The 21,122-nt window shown below is 52.9% G+C and overlaps 1 protein-coding gene across 1 annotated transcript in view; it reads left to right on the top strand.

The window, feature by feature from the left end:
• The window catches only part of LOC126087495 (uncharacterized), a 153,667-nt gene that overhangs the window by 117,072 nt on the left and 15,473 nt on the right, over positions 1-21,122 (top strand). Inside the window, exons 51-65 of the mRNA XM_049905028.1 lie at positions 1,113-1,194; positions 4,373-4,510; positions 7,175-7,337; positions 10,267-10,388; positions 11,246-11,386; positions 11,614-11,727; positions 11,829-11,957; positions 12,601-12,762; positions 14,203-14,367; positions 17,833-18,001; positions 18,376-18,560; positions 18,830-18,922; positions 19,083-19,287; positions 20,693-20,877; positions 20,960-21,057. Coding sequence (XP_049760985.1) covers positions 1,113-1,194; positions 4,373-4,510; positions 7,175-7,337; positions 10,267-10,388; positions 11,246-11,386; positions 11,614-11,727; positions 11,829-11,957; positions 12,601-12,762; positions 14,203-14,367; positions 17,833-18,001; positions 18,376-18,560; positions 18,830-18,922; positions 19,083-19,287; positions 20,693-20,877; positions 20,960-21,057 — 2,151 coding nt within the window. The remainder of the gene's footprint in view (positions 1-1,112; positions 1,195-4,372; positions 4,511-7,174; positions 7,338-10,266; positions 10,389-11,245; positions 11,387-11,613; positions 11,728-11,828; positions 11,958-12,600; positions 12,763-14,202; positions 14,368-17,832; positions 18,002-18,375; positions 18,561-18,829; positions 18,923-19,082; positions 19,288-20,692; positions 20,878-20,959; positions 21,058-21,122) is intronic.

Below are 21,122 nucleotides of genomic sequence, written 5' to 3'. Positions count from 1 at the left end.
AGACGAGATTGAAGTTGTCACGGATATCATTTTACTTGGATCCACAATCAACGCCCATGGAAGTAGCAGTCAAGAAATCAAATGGTGTATTGCATTGGGAAAATCTGCTGCAACAGACCTCCTTAAAGTATTAAAAAAGCAAAGAAGTCACTTTGAGGACTAAAGTGTGCCTGACCCAAAATGTGGTATTTTCAGTCACTTCATATGCATGTAAAAGGTGGACAATGAATAAGGAAGATCAAAGAAGAATTGGTGTCTTTGAATTATGGTGCTGGTGAAGAATACTGAATGTGCCATGGACTGCCAGAAGAATGAACAAATCTATCTTGGAAGAAGCACAGACAGAATGCTCATTAGAAGTGAGGATGGTAAGACTTTGTCTCATGTACTTTGGTCATGTTATCAGGAGGGATCAGTTCCTTGGGAAGGACATCGTGCTTGGTAAAGTAGAGGATCAGTAAAAAAAGAGGAAGACGCTCGATAAGGTGGATTGACACTGTGGCTGCCACAGTGGGCTCAAACGTAGCAACAATTGTGAGGATGGCACAGGACCAGGCAACGTTTTATTCTGTTGTACGTGAGTCATAACTGACTGGATGGCACCTAACAACAACTAACACAGATAAGGAAAGGTCCTTAAAAAAAAAAAAGTGGCACAAACGGTTTGCACTCAGCCTAAAGGTTAGTGGTTCAAACCTACCCAGTGGTACCACAGAAGAAAAGGCCTGGCCATCTGCTTCCGTTAAGATTATAGCAAGAAAACCCTGTGGAGCAGATCTGCTCTGTCAAATGGGGTCTCTGTGAGTTGGAAGCAACTCAAAAACAACCAAGAACAACAGATGGGGAAACTGAGCCCCAGAGACAGGTGACAGAGAAACTTGGCCAAGGAGCCAGAGCAGAGGCCACCAGCTCCAGAGTCCAGCCGAAACCACTGCGCCATGGGGCTCTCACGCCCTGGGTGTGCAAATGGCTTTGCTGGGCTGCCAGCTGGTCGGAACCTCTGAATCTTATACATTCTCAGTCCGGGAGGCTGTCCTAGTCCTGACCCACCCTGGGGCCCTGAGAAGGCACCCTGGTGCCAGGCCTCAGTCCTTCTCTTTCCCTCCTTCCAGCAAAGAGCTGCATCTCTCAGCCCGGCATCACCTGACATGGCTTCTGGGCCGTGTCCCTGGCAGAGCCTCAGCTTCAGCAAAGGTAACAGTGCCCCAGCCACCCCTGAGTACCTCAATGATCCCAGATGCCCAGCCCGAGCTGTGGCAGGCCCAGCCCGTGGGACTGTGCTAACACATCCCCATCTGTCCAGGCCTACTGCAGGCCCAGTGGGCTGCCATTGGAAACCCCTGGCTCCAGCTTTCTATTCTTGCACTACCCCCCGGGGTCCCCAGCCGGGCCCACAAGCACCGGGGAGCTGGGGAGGCCTACCTGCCCAGTGCCTGGCGCCTGGTACTGCCTCCCTGGCCTGGTACACTCCTAGCAGCTGGGACAGATGACACAGCCCTTTGAGCTGATCCAGCTTACTCCCAGGTGCCCTGCATGGCCCCTCACCCTTGTCCTTAAGACCCGTTCCCACCTGGCCTCTGGAATCCCCATGAGGCAGGTCCTCCTGCACTTCAGTCACGTGTCAGCCCTACTTGTGGCTGTGGGGGTTCAGGGCTGGGCAGGAGGGCCGGTTGGGCCCCGGGCCAGAATTCCTTCTCTCCCTCTATGTCGTCACTGTGGTTCCCCAAGCCAGGAGCTCCTGGAGGAATGCTCGGCAGGTGGCCCAGGGCCCAGCACATAGTAGGTGCTCAGGGAAAGGCACTGAGTGAGTGAACGCATGACTATATGAATGAGTGATTACCCCTGCTGATGACTCACATTAATATCCCACTGCAGCCAAGCTTTGTTGAACACCACCCCCCCACACCCTGGCCCAGAAGCCCTGGTTTGCAGTGCACCTACTGTGCGCCAGGCCCTGGACCTCATGTTCTCACATGATTCTGGAGCTCCCTGTACGTGGCTGCAGCAGCACAGTCACTCAGGAAACTTCCTAGTTTTTCCCCAATTTTTAGTGTGACTAATTTCAAACCTACAGAAAAGTTATCACGGGACAGTGAACATTCACCAACTGTTAATACGTTGCTACTTCTTGCCCTATTTGTACTTATATGTGTTATATATATGGAGTCTCTGGGTGATGCAAAGGAGGCCTGGTGGTGCAGTGGTTACAAGTACTTGGCTGCTAACCAAAAGGTCAACAGTTTGAGCCCACCAGCCACTCTGTGGGAGAAAGATGTGGCAGTCTGCTTCCATAAAGATTTACAGCCTTGGAAACTCTACAAGGCAGTTCTGCTCTGCCCTGTAGGCTCACCGTGAGTCGGAATCAACCTGACGGCAATGGGTTTTGGGTGCTGCAAACAGTTAATGCACTCAGCTGCTAATCAAAAGGTTGACAGTCCAAGTCTACCCAGAGGTGCCTTGTAAGAAAGGCCTGGTGATCTACTTCTGAAAAATCAGCTATTGCAAATCCTATGGAGCACAGTTCTACTCTGACACACATGGGGTCACCATGAGTCACAGCTGACTGAAAAGCAATAGGTTATATATACATATATATATATATATACATATATATATACACACACACACACACATATACATACACTATATATATATCTTTGTATATATTCATACATGCAGACATATTTCTTCTGTATCATTGAGAGTTGATACAGAGGTGTTTCTGGAGACACCCTACCTCTTCTAAATCATTCAGTAATATCTCCTAGAACAAGGACATAAGCAGTACAGTACAGTCGCAAAATGCAGGAAATTCAATACTAGAACAATACTGTCATCTAAGAGACAGTCCATCATAAAGTCTCCCAGTTGTACCAGTATTGTCTGTTTGTTTTATTTATTGGAATTCAGGATGCAATTCAGGACCACCCATGGCATTGAGTTGCCATGTTTCTTTAGTTTCTTTAATCTAGAACAGAGGCCTGCAAACTTGTAAAGGGCCAGATAGTAAATATCATCAGCTTTGTGGGTCGTAGGGTCAACTGTGCCATTGTAGTGCAAAAGCAGCCAGAGCAGATAGTATGTAAATAAAATGGGCGTGACTGTGTTCCAATAAAACTTTATTTACAAAGCCAAGCTGTGGGCCAAATTTGATCCAAGGGCTCTAGTTTATCAACCCCTGATCTAGAACAGTTTTCTTCCACCCCCACCTTTTTTTCTCAACATTTTATTATGAAACATTTCAAACATAGAAAAATTAAGAGAATTGTCTTTGAATTAACTTTTATTCAATTAAATAATTACATTACAAATACAAGCCATTAGTATTTTATTTTACTTGCTTTATCGCATGCCTCTCCATCCACCTTATTGTTTTGATGCATTTCAGAGTAAGTTGCAGATGTCAGTATAAACCAAAAAACCAAACCCACTGCTGTCGAGTCGATTCTGACTCATAGACATTTCAGCACATATATCATTGTTATTCTTGTTGTTAGTTGTCGAGTTGATTCTGGCTTGTGGCAACCCCATGTGTGCAGAGTAGAACTGCTCCATGGAAGGCTGTGACTTTTTGCAAGCAGATTACCAGGCCTGTCTCCAGAGGCAAGTCTGGGTGGATTCGAACTGCAAACCTTTCTGCTAGTAGTCAAGTGCTTAACCACCCTTCCAGGCAGTTATTTTACAGAATGTCCTCAATTTGGATTCGTCAGATTGTTTCCTCACGATTAGATTTGGTTGAACATTTTTTGACAAGGGTACAACGTGGATACTGCCGTGTCTTTAAAATGAGCTCTTTCAAAATACCAATTCTTGGCTCTGTTCCGCAGAGGTTCTGTTTTTACAAGTCTTAGGTGGCAGCCCAGAATCTTTATTTTTAGCAAAGTTCCCCCAAGTGATTCTCCTATTCAGCCAGCCTGGAAGTTAACACTTTATTTCTTCTGATTCTCCTAAGAGCTCGTTAATAAAGTAGGTATTGTTACCCCCATTTTTCAGATTAGGAAGCTGAAGATCAGTTGGTTCAGTAACTAGCCCAGTGTTCATTCACCCCATACGTGGTAGTCAGAATTGGAGCCCTGGTCTGGTGGATGCCAACACCTGTACTTTGTTCTCTGTGCCAAACCGCCCCCTGCTGTCTGCAGTGGTAGTACAACCAGATTTTTTTGCCTGCTGGCCTCAGGCCAGTAGCTATCTTCAAGTTAATTTTAGAGGATGAGAGCATGTTGGGGGCGGGGGGGGGGGGGGTATGTTGTTGTCATGGCCACATCTAGCGGTCCGAACTGAAGCTCAAGACCTTTGTTACATCAGAGTTCATCTGAATGTGCCATCAGAGACCTGATGAGGAAAGTTCTTACTCTTTTTTCTTCTGACACAGCTATGGTACTCCAAAGGTGAAGCTGAGAGCACATTTGTCTTGGGGATGGAGGAGCATCGTTTCCACATCAGTGCCCGGCTGGTGGCTGCTAAGGCTGGTCTCACCAACACCATCAAGCTGGAACAAACCTTTCTCCAGGTATGTGAGGAACAGCCAGGGCCAGGACAGCCTGGGAGGCCCCTGGGACAGCCCTTTGAGGAAAGAAGAATTATCCTGAAGTCCTGGTTCCTGGGCACATGCAATGCAGGCAAGGTTATGAAGTGGGCAAAATTTTCCAGAAGGAGTTCTCAGCTCGTCTCTGTGTCCTTCCTTCATTCCTTTCTCTTTTTCATTTTTTAAATTTTATTTATTATTGTTGAGAACATATACAACAAAACATATACCAATTCAGCAGTTTCTACATGTACAGTTCTTTCTTTCACATTGTTTATTGAGCATCTACTAGGTCCTTCTGTTCTAGAAGCTGGGGATATTGCCTGTAACAGAGTTGATGAGTCTCTGCTCTTATCAAGTTTATAGTCTGGTGGGGAGACTGACCCCCCCCCCAAAAAAATCAGATAAGTAAGAAAACATTCCAGATGGTGATATGTGCCATAGAAAAGACAGAAAACAGGGTGGTATTTCAGATTAGGTGGCTAGAGAAGGCCCCACTAAGGCAACATTTGTGCTGAGACCCGAATACCAAGCAAGTTTCTGCCATTTGAAAGTCTGGGGGAGGGACATTCCGGGCAGAGAAAACACCACGTAGAGAGGGCCTAGGCAGCGAGTCTGAGGAATGGCCAAGAAGCCTTTCGGGGGGCGGGTAGGGGTATTGGAGATAGTAGGGGCCCGATCATGCAGAGCTTGTCAGGCCACAGGGAGGAGTTGATGTCATTGTATTGGAAATTGGAAGTCATCACAGGACACGATCCATTTGATGGCTTCAGATCCCTCTGGCTGCTGTGTGGGGAGGGACCTACAGGGGGCAGCAGAGAGACCAGTGAGGAAGCCACCATAGTGGGCAGGGCAGGAAATAATGATGTCTTGGACCAATGTGGAGGCAGTAGTGGTGGGTTCAAGAGATATTTATAAACCCCCTTCCAATGCTCCCATTGCAGTGCTCTCAAGCCACCCTTCAACCATGGCACCCACAGGCGGGGACATTTCCACCCTCTGAGCCTTTGCACAGGCTATTCCCTCTGCCTGGAATGCCCTTCCCTGCTTTGTCCACCAGCCTCCTTCTCCATGGTCCTGTGTCCCTTGAGTATCTCTTGTGGCTGCCCTTGTCACCTGTCCCATCACCTTCTGTCTGTGTGACCATCTCCCCCACCAGCCTGGGAGCCCCTTCAGGGCAGGGATCAGCTCCTGTCATTGTACAGCATGGGGGAGGCACATGGTAACTGCTGCCAAATGTTTGACAGATGATAATACCAGCTACAGTAGCTCCTACTTGGCTCTTTCCATGGGTCTGGCCCCGGGCTGGCCACATCATTCACATGATCTTGACGAGGTGGGCTCTGTTATTTTTACTCTCGTTTTATACATGAGGAAACAGGTTCAGAGAGGTTAGGGAACTTGCCCAAGGCCACACAGCTTCGAAGGGAGCCGAGAGGTGGGGCTATGCAGTCTCCTGTGGGTTCTACTTCCCCCGCCACTTACTCCCTTTCTATACATCATCTGCCGTGCCTAGCTTTGTTGTTCTTGTGAGCTGCCATCAGGCTGGCCCCCAACTCATGGCAACCCCATACACAACAAAATAAAATGCTGCCCTGTCCTGTGCCATCCCCATGATTGATTGTAGATTGGACCATTGTGACCTGTAGGGTTTTTTTTGTTTTTCTTTTGTGCAATTAAAAAAAAATTTTTTGTGTGTGCTTTAAGTGAAAGTTTAAAAATCAAGGCAGTCTTTCATACAAAAATTTATATATATCTTGCTATATACTCCTAGTTGCTCTCCCTCTAATGAGACAGCACACTCCTTCTCTCCACCCTGTATTTCTGTGTCCATTCAGCCAGCTCCTGTTCCACTCTGCCTTCTCATCTCCCTTCCAGACAGGAGCTGCCCACATAGTCTCATGTGTCTACTGGACCTAAGAAGCTCACTCCTCACTAGTATCATTTTCTATCTCATAGTCCAGGCCAATCCCTGTCTGAAGAGTTGGCTTTGGGAATGGTTCCTGTCTTGGACTAACAGAAGGTCTGGGGACCATGACTTCTGGGGTCCTTCTAGTCTCAGTCAGATCATTACGTCGGTCTTTTTACAAGAATTTGAGTGCATCCCACTACTCTCTTGCTCCCTCAGGGGTTCTCTGTGTTCCCTGTCAGGGCAGTCATCGGTTATAGCTGGGTACCATCTAGTTCTTCCGGTCTCAGGGACCCATAGGATTTTTATTGACAGATTTTCAGAAACAGATCACCAGGCCTTTCTTCCTAGTCTGTCTTAGTCCGGAAGCTCCACTGAATCCCGTTTAGCATCAGAGCAACATGCAGACCTCCACTGATAGATGGGTGGTAGCTGCACATGAGGAGCATTAGGCAGGAATTGAACCTGGGTGGCTGTTTCATCCCCGATTGCACGTAAGGAGCTCTGGTGCCACAGGGGTTAAAGTGCTTGGTTGCGATCCCGAAGGTTGGTGGCTCAAACCCACCATTAACTCAACGGCAACAGGTTTGGTTTTTTGAATGTATATAAGGACTCAGTAAACCGCAGATGCTCCACAGATGTTTCCTGGTTTTCCTCTAAAACCTTCTCTTCCTTTCTCGCCCCAGGCAGCCCCATGGCCTGGGTTACCCCATGACCCCAGCTCCATCTTCCTCTTCCAGCTCAGTGCCCTGCCCAGGGAGCTGGTCCTGCAGACAGTATACGAGCGAGCCCGTGGGACCTTTGTCCTGCGCCAGATGCTGCTGTGGGATGGCCAGGAAGTGGCCCTTAATGGGAGCCTCACCGGATTCTTCCTCAGGCCCACTGGGGACTTCAGCCTGCAGGGTGAGTGTCGTGGAGCTGCAGGCAGCTGCTGAGTGGTGCCCTACCCACCAACCCACTCATTCAGTAAGCAATTATTGAGTGCCCACTTACCTCGGGCATTGTTCCCAGCACTGGGAAGCCACCAGGAAATAAGATCAGCCAGACCCCTGCCCTCAGGACAGGTAGTAAGCAGGGAAACACGTGAACAAAATAATGTCAGAACATGGCCACTTTCAAAGGTGAGAAGGGCCGGGAAAGCAAGCAGCCTTTGGCTTTGGGGTGCAGGGTCAGCTGGGGCCTAGGGAGACCTCTCTGAGCGGGGGATGTTTGAGTGAGGCCTGAATGATGAGGAGGAGCTGGCCGTGGTGACAGTCTGAGGAAGTAACAGCAGGTGCAAAGGCCCACGGGTGAGAATAGCTTGGAGTGCTGGAGCAACAGCAGTGAGGCCTGCGTGGCTGGTATGGAGTGCAGGAGGAACAGGGAGAGAGGGGGGATGATATGGGTGTCACACAGGGTCTCGGCCCCTGATGGGGAGTTGGGGTTTGTTCTGAGTGTGTTGGGACAGCAAGAAGGGAGCAAGGTGTGGAAGGTGTGGTCTGGGTGCCCGGCTGGCCACTAAGTGTTGGCAGGAAGGTAAGAGCTGTCTCAGGGACTTCCTCACAGCGGCCCAGCAGTGGAACCCAGGACCCTGGGGCCCTGCAAGAAAGAGGCCCCCCAGGCTTTTGTAGCAACATAGACTGTCAGTTTCTGTTTGAGGAGCGCCCTTAGCACAGAGCAGAATCTGACCTGCTGACCCTGCCAAGCAGGAGACACAGTGCAGACCTCAGCCTGGAGGCACAGCTGACAGGGTGGCCTGATGGAATTCTCCAGTCATGTTTGCCACGTGTACCCTGTGGTGCAGAGGAAAGGTGTAAATCCTTGGCAAGTCAAGACGGTGTGTATGTGCATGCACACGTGTGTCGTGCATGTGTATACGTGTGTGTGTTTGTGTGCATATGTGTGCTTGCATGTGTATACGGGTGCATGTGTGCACCTGTGTACACATGCATGTGTATGTGTGTGCATGCATGTGTGCACACAGGGACCACAGGAACCCTTGCAGAGGTTGGCCGCACTGCATGGGCTGAGCAGAGTGAAGGAGGGAGTCCCACCCTTGGGAGCCTGTGGCCCCCACACTGTGGTTACAGAGCCCTGGAGTTGATGGGTCAGAGTGTTGAGGGAGTGAAGAGCTATAGCTCTGCGTGTGGGTTGCACAAGTGTGGTCAGCGTTCTTTGGACTGGATGGCCAGGCGATGCCCTGAGAACCAGCTAATGCCTGTGTCTGTGGGCACAGCCCCTAGATCCTGTCTGTGAGACCTCAGAGGGTGCCGAGATGGCCACTGCCTACCCTCAATGGGGCAGACTCAGGGGGTCTGGGAAGCAAGAGCAATTGGTGTACTCTCAAGATAGGGTCAAGTGATGCAGGACGTCAGGGCAGAGACTCAGCCAGGAGGGGAAGGGGAGAAAAGCTGGGCCAGGGGACTGGCAGCCTGTGAGGTCTTGGCTTTGGGGATGCCACCTGTATCAGGCCCCAAGATGGAATGAGGGCATGGGATGGCTGACCTGACCATGGCACAGTGGTTGTGGGGAGCCTGTGAGTGGGAGGTGTCTCGGAGCATTACAGGTTGTTGAGTAGAGGGACTGTATCAGTCAGCTACTGGTGCGTAGCAAGCCATCCTGAAATTCAGGGGCTTAAGACCAAATTCAAAATCAAACTCATTGCTGTCGAGTTGATTCTGACCCATAGCGACCCTATAGGACAGAGTAGAACTGGAACAGGAGTTTCCAAGGGGCACCTGGTGGATTCAAACTGCCAACCTTTTGGTTAGCAGCCATAGCTCTTAAACACTAGCCACCAGGGTTTCCCAGGCTTAAGACAGTAAGTGTGTATCACTGCTCATGGATCTTCAGATCATCTGGGTGGTCTGGTCACAGTTGGACTCACTCAGCATCGAGGTTGCTCCAGGGGGCTAAGTGGCTCTGCTGATTTTGGCTGGGCTCTCTCACTTGCCTGGGGGATAGCTGATCTAGGATGGTGTATTAGTCACTTAGTGCTGCTGTAACAAAAATACTACGAGTGAGTGGCTTTAAAGAACAGAAATTTCTTTTCTCAAAGTCCTGGAGGTTAAAAGTCCAAATCAGGGTCTCAGTTATGTCGATTCCTTCTGTGGCCTCTCTCCTAGTTTCTGGTGTCAGCTGCAATCCTCGGGTTCCTTTGTTTGCAGACAGGTCCTTATGTGGTGTCTGTCTTCCCTCTGTGTGTCTGTTTGTGTCTGTTCTCCTTCGGTAAGACACATGGCAGAAGTGATTAGGTTTAGGACCCACCCTACTCTGGTGTGACCTCATTAACATAACAAACAGAAACCCCCATTTCCAAACAGGGTCATATTTACAGGTACAGGGGTTGAGACTCCCACATTTCTTTTGGGGGGATACAGTTCACCCTATAACAGACGGCTTTGCCTGAAACCACCGACCTGCCCTCTGGGTGGCCAGTCGTCCAGTGGGCCAGCCTGGGTCTGCTCTCTCGGTGGCTGGGCAGGGCGCCGAGAGAGCGAGTGGAAGGAACAAGGCCTTAAGTGGCCTTGGCTCGTGTGAGGCCGCCAAGATCGAAGGGCTGGGGAAACTGAATCACCTCTCGATGGGGGAGCTGCAGAGTGTCATTGCAGAGAGTATGGACAAAGGACAGGCAGAGATTTGAGGCCAGTTAGGGATCGTGTTGAGTGTGGGGTGACTAAGTGGACAAGTAGCACCTGGATTTTGTGAAAACTACTTGAGTTCATGGCTCCAAGCACCCACACCTGGCTGGAGGGGCCACCTGCCCAGTGAGCAGCAGTGTCAGCTGAAACTCTCTGAGCCCCCTCGGTCTCAGATGACATCCTTGGCCTCATGTGCCTACTCCTCTGTCCAGTGGAGCTCACCCACCCGCTGCCACACACCCTACCAAGGCACTGCAGCCTCCGCCTCTCCTCGGAGCATTCAGGGCACAGCCACAGGGACAACCTGGTCATCGGCTGGGAAGGCAAGGGCCAGGTAGGTAGGCATCGGAGCTAGAAGGGGACCCTGGGGAGCAGGTGGAGATGAACTCTCGCCGCCTGAAGGGGACACCCAGGGCCCTGCCCCTGCCAGAGGAGACTTCCCCAGGGCCTGCCTGTTCAGGCCAGTCTCCAAGGGACTGTGGGGAAGGCCCTGGGTGGGGGGCAGGAGCCCTGGGTTCCAACAACACCTTTACAACAGCAGCAATAACAATAATAAATCTAATAATAGTGACCGGCACATACTGGGCACTTATCCCATGCCAAAAAAAAAAAAAAAAGGACCCATTGCCACAGAGTCAATTCCAATTCATTGCTATAGGAATGTAGAACTGCTATAGGACAGTAGAACTGCTCCAAAGAGCAGCTGGTGGATTCGAACTGCCAACCTTTTGGTTAGCAGCCAAACTCTTAATCACTATGCCACCATGGTTTCCAATGCCAAGAGCCATGCTATTTACCCCCACATCAACCCCATCCACTCAGTGCTATTGTTAGCCCCATTTTCAGAAGGTGAAGTTGGAGCACAGAATGGTGCAGTAACTTGCCCAGAATCACAGAGCTAGAGGAGGTGGGGCTGAGGTTTGAACCTGTAAATGGCTCCAGCGCTTGTGTCCTCAGCCCCCACATGTACCACCTTCAATCACACACTTATTCGTGTCTGCTCCTCCCCAGGCCTCACTTTCCTTTTCTGTGAAATGGGCTGGAGCTTTCTGAGGGCCTCCCACAGTTTGGGATTTTGTGCCCAGAGCCAGATGCCTGTACACCCTTGACCTTGATGATGAAGGTTGTCTGTGTGGGGTGGGGAGGGGGAGGAGGGATGGCCCCCCTAGGCTTAGCCTGTGCCCTCCCCAGGTGCTGCTCTCCTCCTTGCTGCAGCTGAGGCAGGGCAAACTGGCTGCCCACCTGGCCCTGGCTCACCCCTTCCACCTCTCCTGGCGGCACGCTGAGGCCAGGGGCCTTGCTGAGAGTACGGGCAGCAGGCAGAGATGGCAGGTAAGTGGGATGTGCTGACCTCCCAGTGGCTTTCATTCTGTGGATTTCATGGACAAGCCATGTCTGCATATGGACGATGAGGTGTATTCCATTCAAATATTTCTAATCTCCCAGTCTGGGCAGGGCTCTGAGCTCTTGCAGATATGAGCAGGGAGGGGAGGGAGTGGGCAACAGCCTCTCCATGTCCCCCAGCCCCCTCACCACCACTGGTCCCCATCTTAACACAGGTGCAGCTTGCCTGGAACCAAGGGCAGGCCGTGACCTTGGCACTCACCTGGGCCAACAGGTCCTCTGCGCACAGTACCACCTGGGACAGCTGCCTGGATGCCTCCATGGGGCAGGTAGGCACTGGCTAGACTGCTGAGCAGGCACAGGGCTCTCTCTCCCTTCCTCCAGCCTCTTTGCTGTCCCCAAGTCACATGCCCATTCTCTTCCCCCCCAGCTCCAGGAAACCCTGGGCCTAGGTGCCCTCAAGGCCTGTGGGGCCTTAATGCAGACTCCAACCATGTTCAGCGAGCACCTTGACCTGTCCTGGGACCGACACCGGGTGCAACAGAACCTGACATATGAGGTGAGGGCTTGGGTGTGGGCCTTGGGCACACCCCCACAGGACAATTCCCCCACTGCAGAAAGCGCCCGGCTTTGGGGCCAGGTGGTCCTGGGTACGAGTGCTAGCTGTTCTGCAGGACCCTGGGCAATTTACTTCTCTGCTGTGAGCCTTGGTGTTCTTATCTGTAAAATGGGTGTGCTAATCCCTTCCTGACTGGAATACAGTGAGGGCTGTAGGAGATAAGGAAAGCAAGGTACCCTTGGGAGCTTGAAGCGGGAGGTTGGGAGCCCAGGTGCCCAGAGCTGTCAGGGATGGGGTGTCCTCCAGAACCATGGCCCTCCTGGTAGGGTTGAGTGCTGTTCTTCCGAGCCTGGGGCAGGAACCAGGTGGTGGAAAAAATGGAGACAGATGACCTCGAAAGCCCCTTTGCTCCTCTGGGGTCTCCCACCACGGTTTCTCCTCTCTGGGCCTCAGTTGTCTCCTCTGTAAACTGGGCTGAAGCTCTCTGATGAGGGTTTTAATAGTGGGATTTCTGGCACCTCCTCCTGTCTGGGAAAGGGTCTTGGACTTTGGACCTGGCTGTGCCCAGGGCATCAGCACGAGCGTGGCCATTCTTTTCTCCAATACAACGCACCCCCTTTCCCACGGTGCCCTTTGTTCCCAGAGGCATCAGGGGCCCCAACTAGACAAAATCCATGCAGAGGTCATGCTGGAGCACATCTTCCTGGCCACCTGTGCCCAGCAGAGCTTCTGGGGAGAGGTGGAGACTGACTACACCCACTGGCTGCACCATACCTTCTCTGTGGGGCTCTGCGGCCTGCCCAGGGTGAGTGCCCTGGGGACCAGGGACCAGGGGTGAGGGGAGAGGGGGTACCCGCAGCATGCAGGCTGTGCCATCTGCTGGCTGGGGAGTGCAGGCAGGCACGTCTCCTCTGTGAGCCTTGGGGGTTACATCGAGGAACGCAAAAAGCAATAGGTTCCAGCGCTTGAGCTGTTTGTGGGAGTTAGAGCTGTGAGAGGAGAACTTAGCACGGTGCCTGGACCATAAGAGAAAAATGCTCTTACCATCAGCATTATTAGGTAAGCTGTTGGGACTGATTCCTCCACCAGACACTGCTCCTGGTTTGTCAGCTGGTTTAGTTCCTTCCTTCCTCCACCCTCCCACCCATCCATCTATCCACCCACCCTCTCACTTACCTGTTCATTCATCCATCCACCTACCCACCCTCCCACCCACCCAACTATTTGTCCCTCTGTCTACCCATCTATCCATCCATCTATCCAACTGTCTATCCATCCATCCATCCAAAGGGTTGCAAAGTTTCTCTGTAAAGGCCAGACAGTAAATTCAGGCCATACAATCTCTGTCACGATTACTCAACTCAGCCGTGTAATACCAAAGCAGCCATAGATAATACCTCAAAGAATAGATCTGATTGTGTCCTAAAAAACTTTATTTACAAAAACAGGCAGTGGGCCAGATTTGGCCCATGAGCCATAGTTTGCTAACTCCTGTCTACTCATCCATTCATTCAGAAAACACTGGAGGGCTCACATATGCCAGGCCCTGTTGTAGGTGCAGTGCCACAGATGGTGAAAGAGACAGGCTCAGTTTCTACCCTTCTGGACCTCACATTCCAGTGGGGTGAAGAAGAGAAGAGAGTCACATGAGATATGGTCAGGGCGTGGTGAACGCTATGATGGAATGAAGCAAGGGAAAGGGCAGGTGATTGTGGGGGGCTTGCTGACAAGCCCTGAAGGAATAGCCAGTACAAAGGCCCTGTGGTGGGGTCTTGCTTAGTGTGTTTGAGGAGCACAGGGCACCCCACATAAAGGGTAGGAGGTGAGGTCAAGAGGATAACACAGGCCCGTAGGCCAAGCCAAAGAGACTGGACTTTCTTCTGTGCAGTGGGAAGGCAGAGGGCTTTCAGCAGGGAAATAATGCCTGATGCGCATTTTCTTAAAGGTCAATCCAGCTGCCCAGCGGTAGAAGGGCTGTGGGCTGGGGCAGGGGTGGAGGCTGGGAGACTGGACAGGAGGCTGCTGGGACAGGCCTGGCATGAGGAATGGTGGCCCAGCCCAGGGCAGTGGCAGAGAGGAGGCTGCCGCCTCTGGGCCCTCCTGACCTTCTCATCCCAGACCCTCAGTCTCTGGGGAGCACACCCTGGGCCCCCTGACTTTGCACCACCCTCTCATCCCAGGCCTTCTCAGTCTCCAGGGAGCATGCCCTGGGCCCCGTGACTGCTCACCTAGCCTCTTGTTTCAGGCCCTCTTGGTCTCTGGGGAGCACACCCTGGGCCGTGGTGGGCTTCTGCTGCGCTCCCATTGCCTGCTGGGCCTTGCCCCTGACCCGGACCACGGCCTGCACCTGAGTCTGACCCTCCGCAGTCCCAGCAATCCCCAGGCACCGGACTTCTCTGGCAAGCTGGAGGTGGGTGGGACCCCCCATTAGGCCAAGTCTGCCTGCCCCATGGAAAGGTGCCCTGACAGCCCTCCCTCTCAACAGGCCCACCCCTGCCTGGGTGGTCCTGCCATCTAGTGGCTATCCTCAGAATTGCAGGCTGACACGGGTAGGGGATCAGGACTTAACCCTGGGTTGGACCCACTGACCACCAGATAAAAAAGCGGCTACTCCTTCACCCCTAACATCCAGCCCTTCCTATAACCAAAAGGCTGCAGCTGGACTTTCCGGATTTGAATCCTAGCCCAGGCTCTTCCTACCTCGCAACTTAGTTCACCTCTCTGTGCCTCAGTTTCCTTCCCTGTAAAATGGAGATTAAAAATTGCATCAACCTTATCTCATATGGGAACTCTGGTGGTGTAGTGGTTAAGAGCTATGGCTGCTAACTAAAAGGTCGGCAGTTTGAATCCAGGTGCTCCTTGGAAACTCTATGGGGCGGTTCTACTCTGTCGTATAAGGTGGCTGTGAGTCAGAATTAACTCAAAGGAAATGGGTTTTTTTGGTTTTCATCTCACATGGAGCCCTGGGGGTGTAGTGGTTAAGAGCTTGGGAGACCCTGTGGAGCAGTTCTACTCTGTTCTATAGGGTCGCAATGAGTTGGAATCTACTCAAGGGCAGCAGGTTTTTTTTTTTTTTTTTTACTTCACATGGGATTAATACTATAAGGATTGAATGTATTAAAATGTGTAGATTGCGTACAAGGGTGTCTGGTACAGAGCAGCCACTTAGTAAGTATGAGCTGTTATTAAGGAGCCCTGGTGGTACAATGGTTCAGCACTCAGCTGCTAACCAAAAGGCTGGTTCTTCGATCCCACCCAGCAGCTCTGCAAGAAAGACCAGGCAATCTGTTCCTGTAAAGTTTACAGCCTAGAAAACTCTATGGGGCAGTTTTACTCTGTCACATGCGGTGCCTATGAGTCAGAATTGACTTGGTGGTACCTAACAACAACAACAATTATTATCATGGAGTCCTTGAGCAGCGCAAATGGTTACATATCACTGCCAACTGAAAGGTGCCGTGAAAACCCTGTGGAGCAGTTCTACTCTGCACACATGGGGTTGCCATGAGTCAGAATCAACTTGACACGACTGGTTTGGTTTTATTATTGTTATTAGATAGTATAGGTCCAATCTCCTCCTCCCCCACCCACTGGCCCAGGGAGGTAGAAAGGAATAGAGCTGTGTCTCCCTCTCTCAGCCTCCGTACGTGGGTATCCTTCTCCATAGGTGGGGATCAGGTGTTCTTTGAAGGTGGTCTTTGGGGTTAGGTGAGATACATTGTGAAGGCTCTTGGGCTCCCTCCCCTCTCCCAGCACAGCTCAGGTGCTAGCCAGTGCTGCAGCCAGACTCCTGTAGCCTGCCTGTTTCTCCAGGGCTGTAGATCTTGTGACTTCCCTGAGCCCCAGTCTTCCCCTCTATCAAATAGGAATAAGTGCCCACTCCTCTGTAGAGTTGTTGGGTGGGAAAGAGACAGTGTATGCACAGTGCCTGGCAAATAGTAGGTGCTCACAAGATGGGGTTTCCATCCCCGCACCTCATCCCTCCCTTGAGGATGGCATTTCTGGGTTGGGAGCCCACTTGGTCCCTTCTCCAAGCCCAGCAGGCATGGTGGTTTCTTTCTGGGGTTCTCCAGGGCTGACTCTCGCTTCCCAGTTACCCAGCCAAGCCCCTGGTGCACCAGCACCTGCCTTCCAGAATCAGAGGCCTGGCACATACCCCCCAGGGTCGGCTCAGTGAGGGCCAGCCTTCTGTTCCCCAGTGCTCCTCCTATACCCTTTCTCTCTTGCCTTCCCTCTCTTTGCTTGCCCCATTTGGGGGTCCAAGGAGTGGGACAGAGGCCTTTCTCAGGCTCTTACACCAATGCAAGTCCCTGGGTTGCCCAAATGGTTTGTTAACCTAAAGGTTGGTGGCTCAACCCACCCAGTGGCACCATGAAAAAAAGCCCTGGTGAACTGCTTTAGTAAAGATAACAGCCAAAAAAAAAAAAAAAAACCCTACGGAGCAGTTCTACTCTGTAACACATGGGGTCGCAACGAGTCACAGTCTACTCAAAGGCAATGGATTTGTTTTTTTACACCAACCCAGTGACCCCATATACAGAGGAGGGACAGATTTAGAGGGGCTAAGATGCCCAGGACAGTCACTGCCATTCTGCTCTTTAGTGATAGAGGGACAGGGCTCAGATGACAGCTGGGGACAGGGGTGGGACGGTGGGTATCCAGGACTCCCAAATGTGAAGCGTGGTCTGCAGACGCCCCTATCAGGCTCATCTTGTGTACTGCTGAAGATATACATTCATGAGCTCCTCTCCAACCTAACACCACAGAAATCTTTGGGGAAGGAAACCCAGGAATCTGCATGTTTCATAAACACGCACGTACACACACAGAGGTAGTTCTGATACACACTAAATTTTGAGGACCACTGTTCTACAGATACGAGCCCTGGTGGTGTAGTGATTAAGCACTTGGTTGCTAACTGGAAGGTCGCTGGGTCGAACCCACCAGCCACTCTGCAGGAGAAAGATGTGGCAGTCTGCTTTCATAAAGATTTACAGCCTTGGAAGCCCTATGGGAGCAGTTCTACTCTGTCCTATTGGGTCACTATGAGTAGGAATCAACTTGATGTCAATAGTTTTGTTTTTTTTGTTTAGTTCTACAGATTTTCAAACCGAGGCCCAGAGAGGGTGATACAATTTTTCAAGGTTGCACAGCTTTTTAGTTGCAGTGTCTGGACTAGAATAAAGCTGAGTCCAGGCCTGAACCCCACTGCTTCTAGATCAGTCCACTGGCTGCCGTCCCTGCCCTCCACCAGGTTTACCTTCTCTTAGGACCCCTGCAGGCCTTCCTGTCTTTGCCGCACCCTGTTCAGAACTTACCTGTCCTGTACACTCCAAGTCTAGGCTCTCTCAAGGATTTGGATAAACAAATCGAATCTCTGCTGGTTACAACTGCCCAGTGACCAGGGCTTTCTGCCAGATGTGGCTCACAATGTTCCCTTGAACTTGCTAAGACATCTGCAGTGAGTCTCCTGTGAACATAGAAAACGTGGGCTGCAGATAGAAACACCTGGCACTCGGATTGCTAAAAATGCTAAAGCCTGTGCCCCCCAGACCAGTTAAATCAGAATCTCTGGGGTAGGGCTCAAGCAGCAGTAATTTTTAACTCCCCGGCTGGCAGTGCTGGGCTTGATGGGCTCCCACGTGCTCTTTTAATAGTCATTTTCTGCAAAGGGTGGGAATTCTGGCCCTGTGGCTAGGGCAAGCTAGGGGGCTCAGGGCCCCTGGAGATAATGGGGTACAGTGTTACCATCCATCCCCGCCCCACAGCCACCTCAGCTTCCCCAACGGGCCCGTTCCCAGGCCTGGGCTGGCAGGGTACCGAGACCAGGGCACAGGTTGGCTGGGCCCCACTCAGACCCACTCTGCCCCTCTAGCTCCGATGCCCCAGGGTGCCGAAGCTCAGCCTACAGGGGGGCGTCTCCGCCTCGGACGCCCAGAGTCTGCTCTGGCTGGAAGGCAGCGTGGACAGCGGGCGTGAGAAGGTGGGGCTGTCAGTGTCACGGGCCCTGAGCTGCCTGCAGGCCTCTGTGGGTCACGAGGAAGGTGAGTGCAGAGCGAGCGGAATGGCCAGGTCTCGGCTCAGCCACTGGGGCAGGGCCATACCTTGGCCCCAGGGAGTACAAATATGTAGTGTTGAGAGTCCCATTAGGACTTAATGACCCCTAGCCTGGAGGCAACGTACTTCCTGCTCCTGAGACTGGGGAGGGTTTGGATGAGAGATAGGTGGGCAGGGTGGGGGGCAGTGGAGGAAGCACAATGTAGGCACCAGGTGAGTCAGAAGGCTGATTAGGTGGCACAGTTTGAGGCCCTTAAATCCACGGGCAGTGGGGAGCTATGGAAGGCTATGGAGGGGAGGAGGAGTGGCAGCCAGAGGCTGATGGAGGAGTGCCAGGTGTGACAGCAGGTCCATTCCCCAGGGAGCCGAGAGGAGAGTATGGTGCTGCGGGCCTGTGCCCAGGGGCGAGCAGTGGAGGTGGAGGCCCTGCTCCAGGATGGTGGGCAGCCCAGCCAGCCCCTGGGACGCCTGGCCCTGCTGGCTGCCAACCAGAGCCTCTGCTTGGTTGCATATGGCTGCCGGGTGGCCCTGCTGAGCCACGTGAAGGTAAGAGGACCCAGGTAGTGGTGTCACTGACCCTGGGCAGAGGCCACATCGCCAGGAGCCCCACACTGTTTGGGTCCAGCAGTGCCAAGAGAACCAGAGCAGATACCCCACGGCCTGATGGATACATCCTCAGGCCCTTGGGGCTGGCACCGGGTACCTGCTGTCTGCTTCATCCCTGCCTCATCTTCAATATTGGGGCCCCCCCCCACCCACTCATCCACTCACCGAGGCCCTCCTAGAGCCCACAGCCGGCCCTTCTGTCTCCACAGTCCAGGATCGCAGCCATTGGGTCCAGGATACAAGTTCAGCTGGAGGAAAAGATCCGAAGCCTGGACGCCTATGTGAGGAGGTCCCAGCGCCTGGTAGGTAGACCAGGTCAGGGTATTGGGGATGCCTGGGGAAAGGAAAGAACCCCCTCCGGCCCATCTCTGGCTCACCAGGAATCCTACCCCAGCTAAGAGGGTCAGGAGCATTCTGTGCCCCAGACCCTCACACTGACCCTGCGTTGGTTTCCCTGCTCAGGTGCGGCTGATGGGCCCCCTGGACAGTGTGGCAGGCCCCCTCCTACAGCTGTCCCAGGCAGGGCTAGAGGCCATACAGGCAGGTGGCCAGACGGCGGCCTCACTGTGGAGCCAGAGCCAGGCTGGGCGGATGCTGACCCACCACCTGCCGCTGTCCCTAGAGTGGCTGCAGGCGGGGCTGGAGCAGCTGCGGAGCGAGCTGGACCGTGAGTGAGGCAGAGGTGGCGAGACCACCCCCCAATCCATGTCCAGCCCCAGGGCCCCCAAGCCCAGGCCCTCACACTGGGCACACGGCATTATAGGAGTCAGAAATGCTCCCTGTTTTCCTGGGGACCTGCAGCCCATCTTTGTTTAGATCCTCTGCCTTATTTCTTAAGGGACCTGCCACCTCCATTTCCCTGCTGCATGCTTTCTTCTTGCGGGTCTCCGATCTATGCCTGCTGCCTTATTTCTTTTGGAACTGCTGCCTAAGTTTCTTTGTCTGCTGTCTGGTGTCTTTTGCACACACAGCCTTGTGTCTCTTAGGTCCTCTGCCGTGGTCTCCAGGGCCTGGTTCTGGTTCTGCAGAGAGCAGCAGTGTGGCTGTGCGGGGTTAAAGGCCTCTGTCCTGATCAGTGTGCGGCAGCCACTGGCAGTGCTGGGAGCCCCTGGGCCCGCCTCAATCCAGGAGTACCTGGTGCAGCTGGGAGCCCCCAAGACCCTACCCAGCAGCCAGGCGGGCGTCCCTCTGACGGGCTGATAAGTGTTCTCTCACCCCTGCTTCTGTGTCGGGGTTCCCAAGACCACCCCCCGGTCGGGTGATTCTGTGCAAGGACTCACAGGATGCAGCATAGAGTTGTACTTGCGGCCATAATTCATTACAGTGAAAGGATACAAAGCAAAGTCAGCAAAGGGAGCAAAGTCCAGGGACACCAGGCAGGGCTTCCCAGGCTTCTCCCCACAGGATGCACTTAACTTCCCCCAGCAACGAGGTTTGACCCCATGTGTGAAATATCTACCAGGGAAGTGCTCAGAGACTCAGCGCCCAGGTTGTACTGGGGGCAGGTCACATAGGCACCCCCTGCCCTGGCACATACCAAAATCCCAGACTCCCTGAAGGAAAGGGGGTGTTCAGCCACAACCATATCGTTTGTACAAACAGTCCAAGCACATGAGCCCTGGGAATGCGGGGAGCCCTCCCGATATCCAAGTTCCCAGATGCCAGCCAAGGGCCAGCCTAAGGAGGCCTTTCTAAGGAGCACAGTCAGGTCTGCTACATGAACTCTTCACTGCACAGTCTCTAATGCCCGTTGCCTTATTTCTATTGCCCCACCCCCAGCCTTATTTCTGTCATCCCACATCTGCCTACAGCCTTATTTCTGTTGTCCTATTCCTAGCCTGCTGCCTTATTTCTACTGTTCCACCCCACTTGCAGCCTTATTTCTATTATACCACCCCACCCCGCAGCCTTACTCCCACCCCACCTCCTTATCCTAGGTAGCAGGCCCTACTTCCTCAAGGCCAGGTATCAGGCAGTGCTGGTTTTCTGGCCTAGGCCTGGGGTGCGGGCCATGCCCCCTTGCCTGCAGCCAGAGCCCTGAGTGCTCCCAGTGTTGTGACTGCCTGTTGCAGGGCCCCTGGCCACGCTGAAGGATGCCTACTTGGAGGTAACACTGCGGCCCCTGGATGAGGTGTGGCGGGAGCGGGCTGAGACAGCTGTGCGGTGGCTGCAGGCCTGGGTGCCCGGGATGCTCAGCAACGGGGAGCCAAGGCCCATTGGGCCGGTCCTAGGAGCTATGAGGGACACCCTCGAGCTGGTGAGGAGGGGTGAGGGGATGGGACACGGGCCTGGCCAGGTGGGCACGGCCCTAAGGCTTTCTCTGTGCCCTCTGTCTGCAGGCCGCCCACCTGACACTCTCTTGGGCCGAAGCCAGGTTGTCCCAGGTACTGCGGAGGCTCTGCAGACCCTTGTTGGACATGTACAGCTTCTCAGCCAGGTAACTCTGGGTCAGAGCAACATTTTCTCAACTCCTGCCACTTGCCTGGCAGTATGCTGGGTTCA

The sequence above is a fragment of the Elephas maximus genome, chromosome 12, assembly GCF_024166365.1.
Source record: "Elephas maximus indicus isolate mEleMax1 chromosome 12, mEleMax1 primary haplotype, whole genome shotgun sequence".
In the NCBI taxonomy this organism is placed as follows: Eukaryota; Metazoa; Chordata; class Mammalia; order Proboscidea; family Elephantidae; genus Elephas; species Elephas maximus.
Note: the sequence above shows the minus strand (reverse complement) of the source record. Positions and strands in the feature narration are given on the sequence as shown.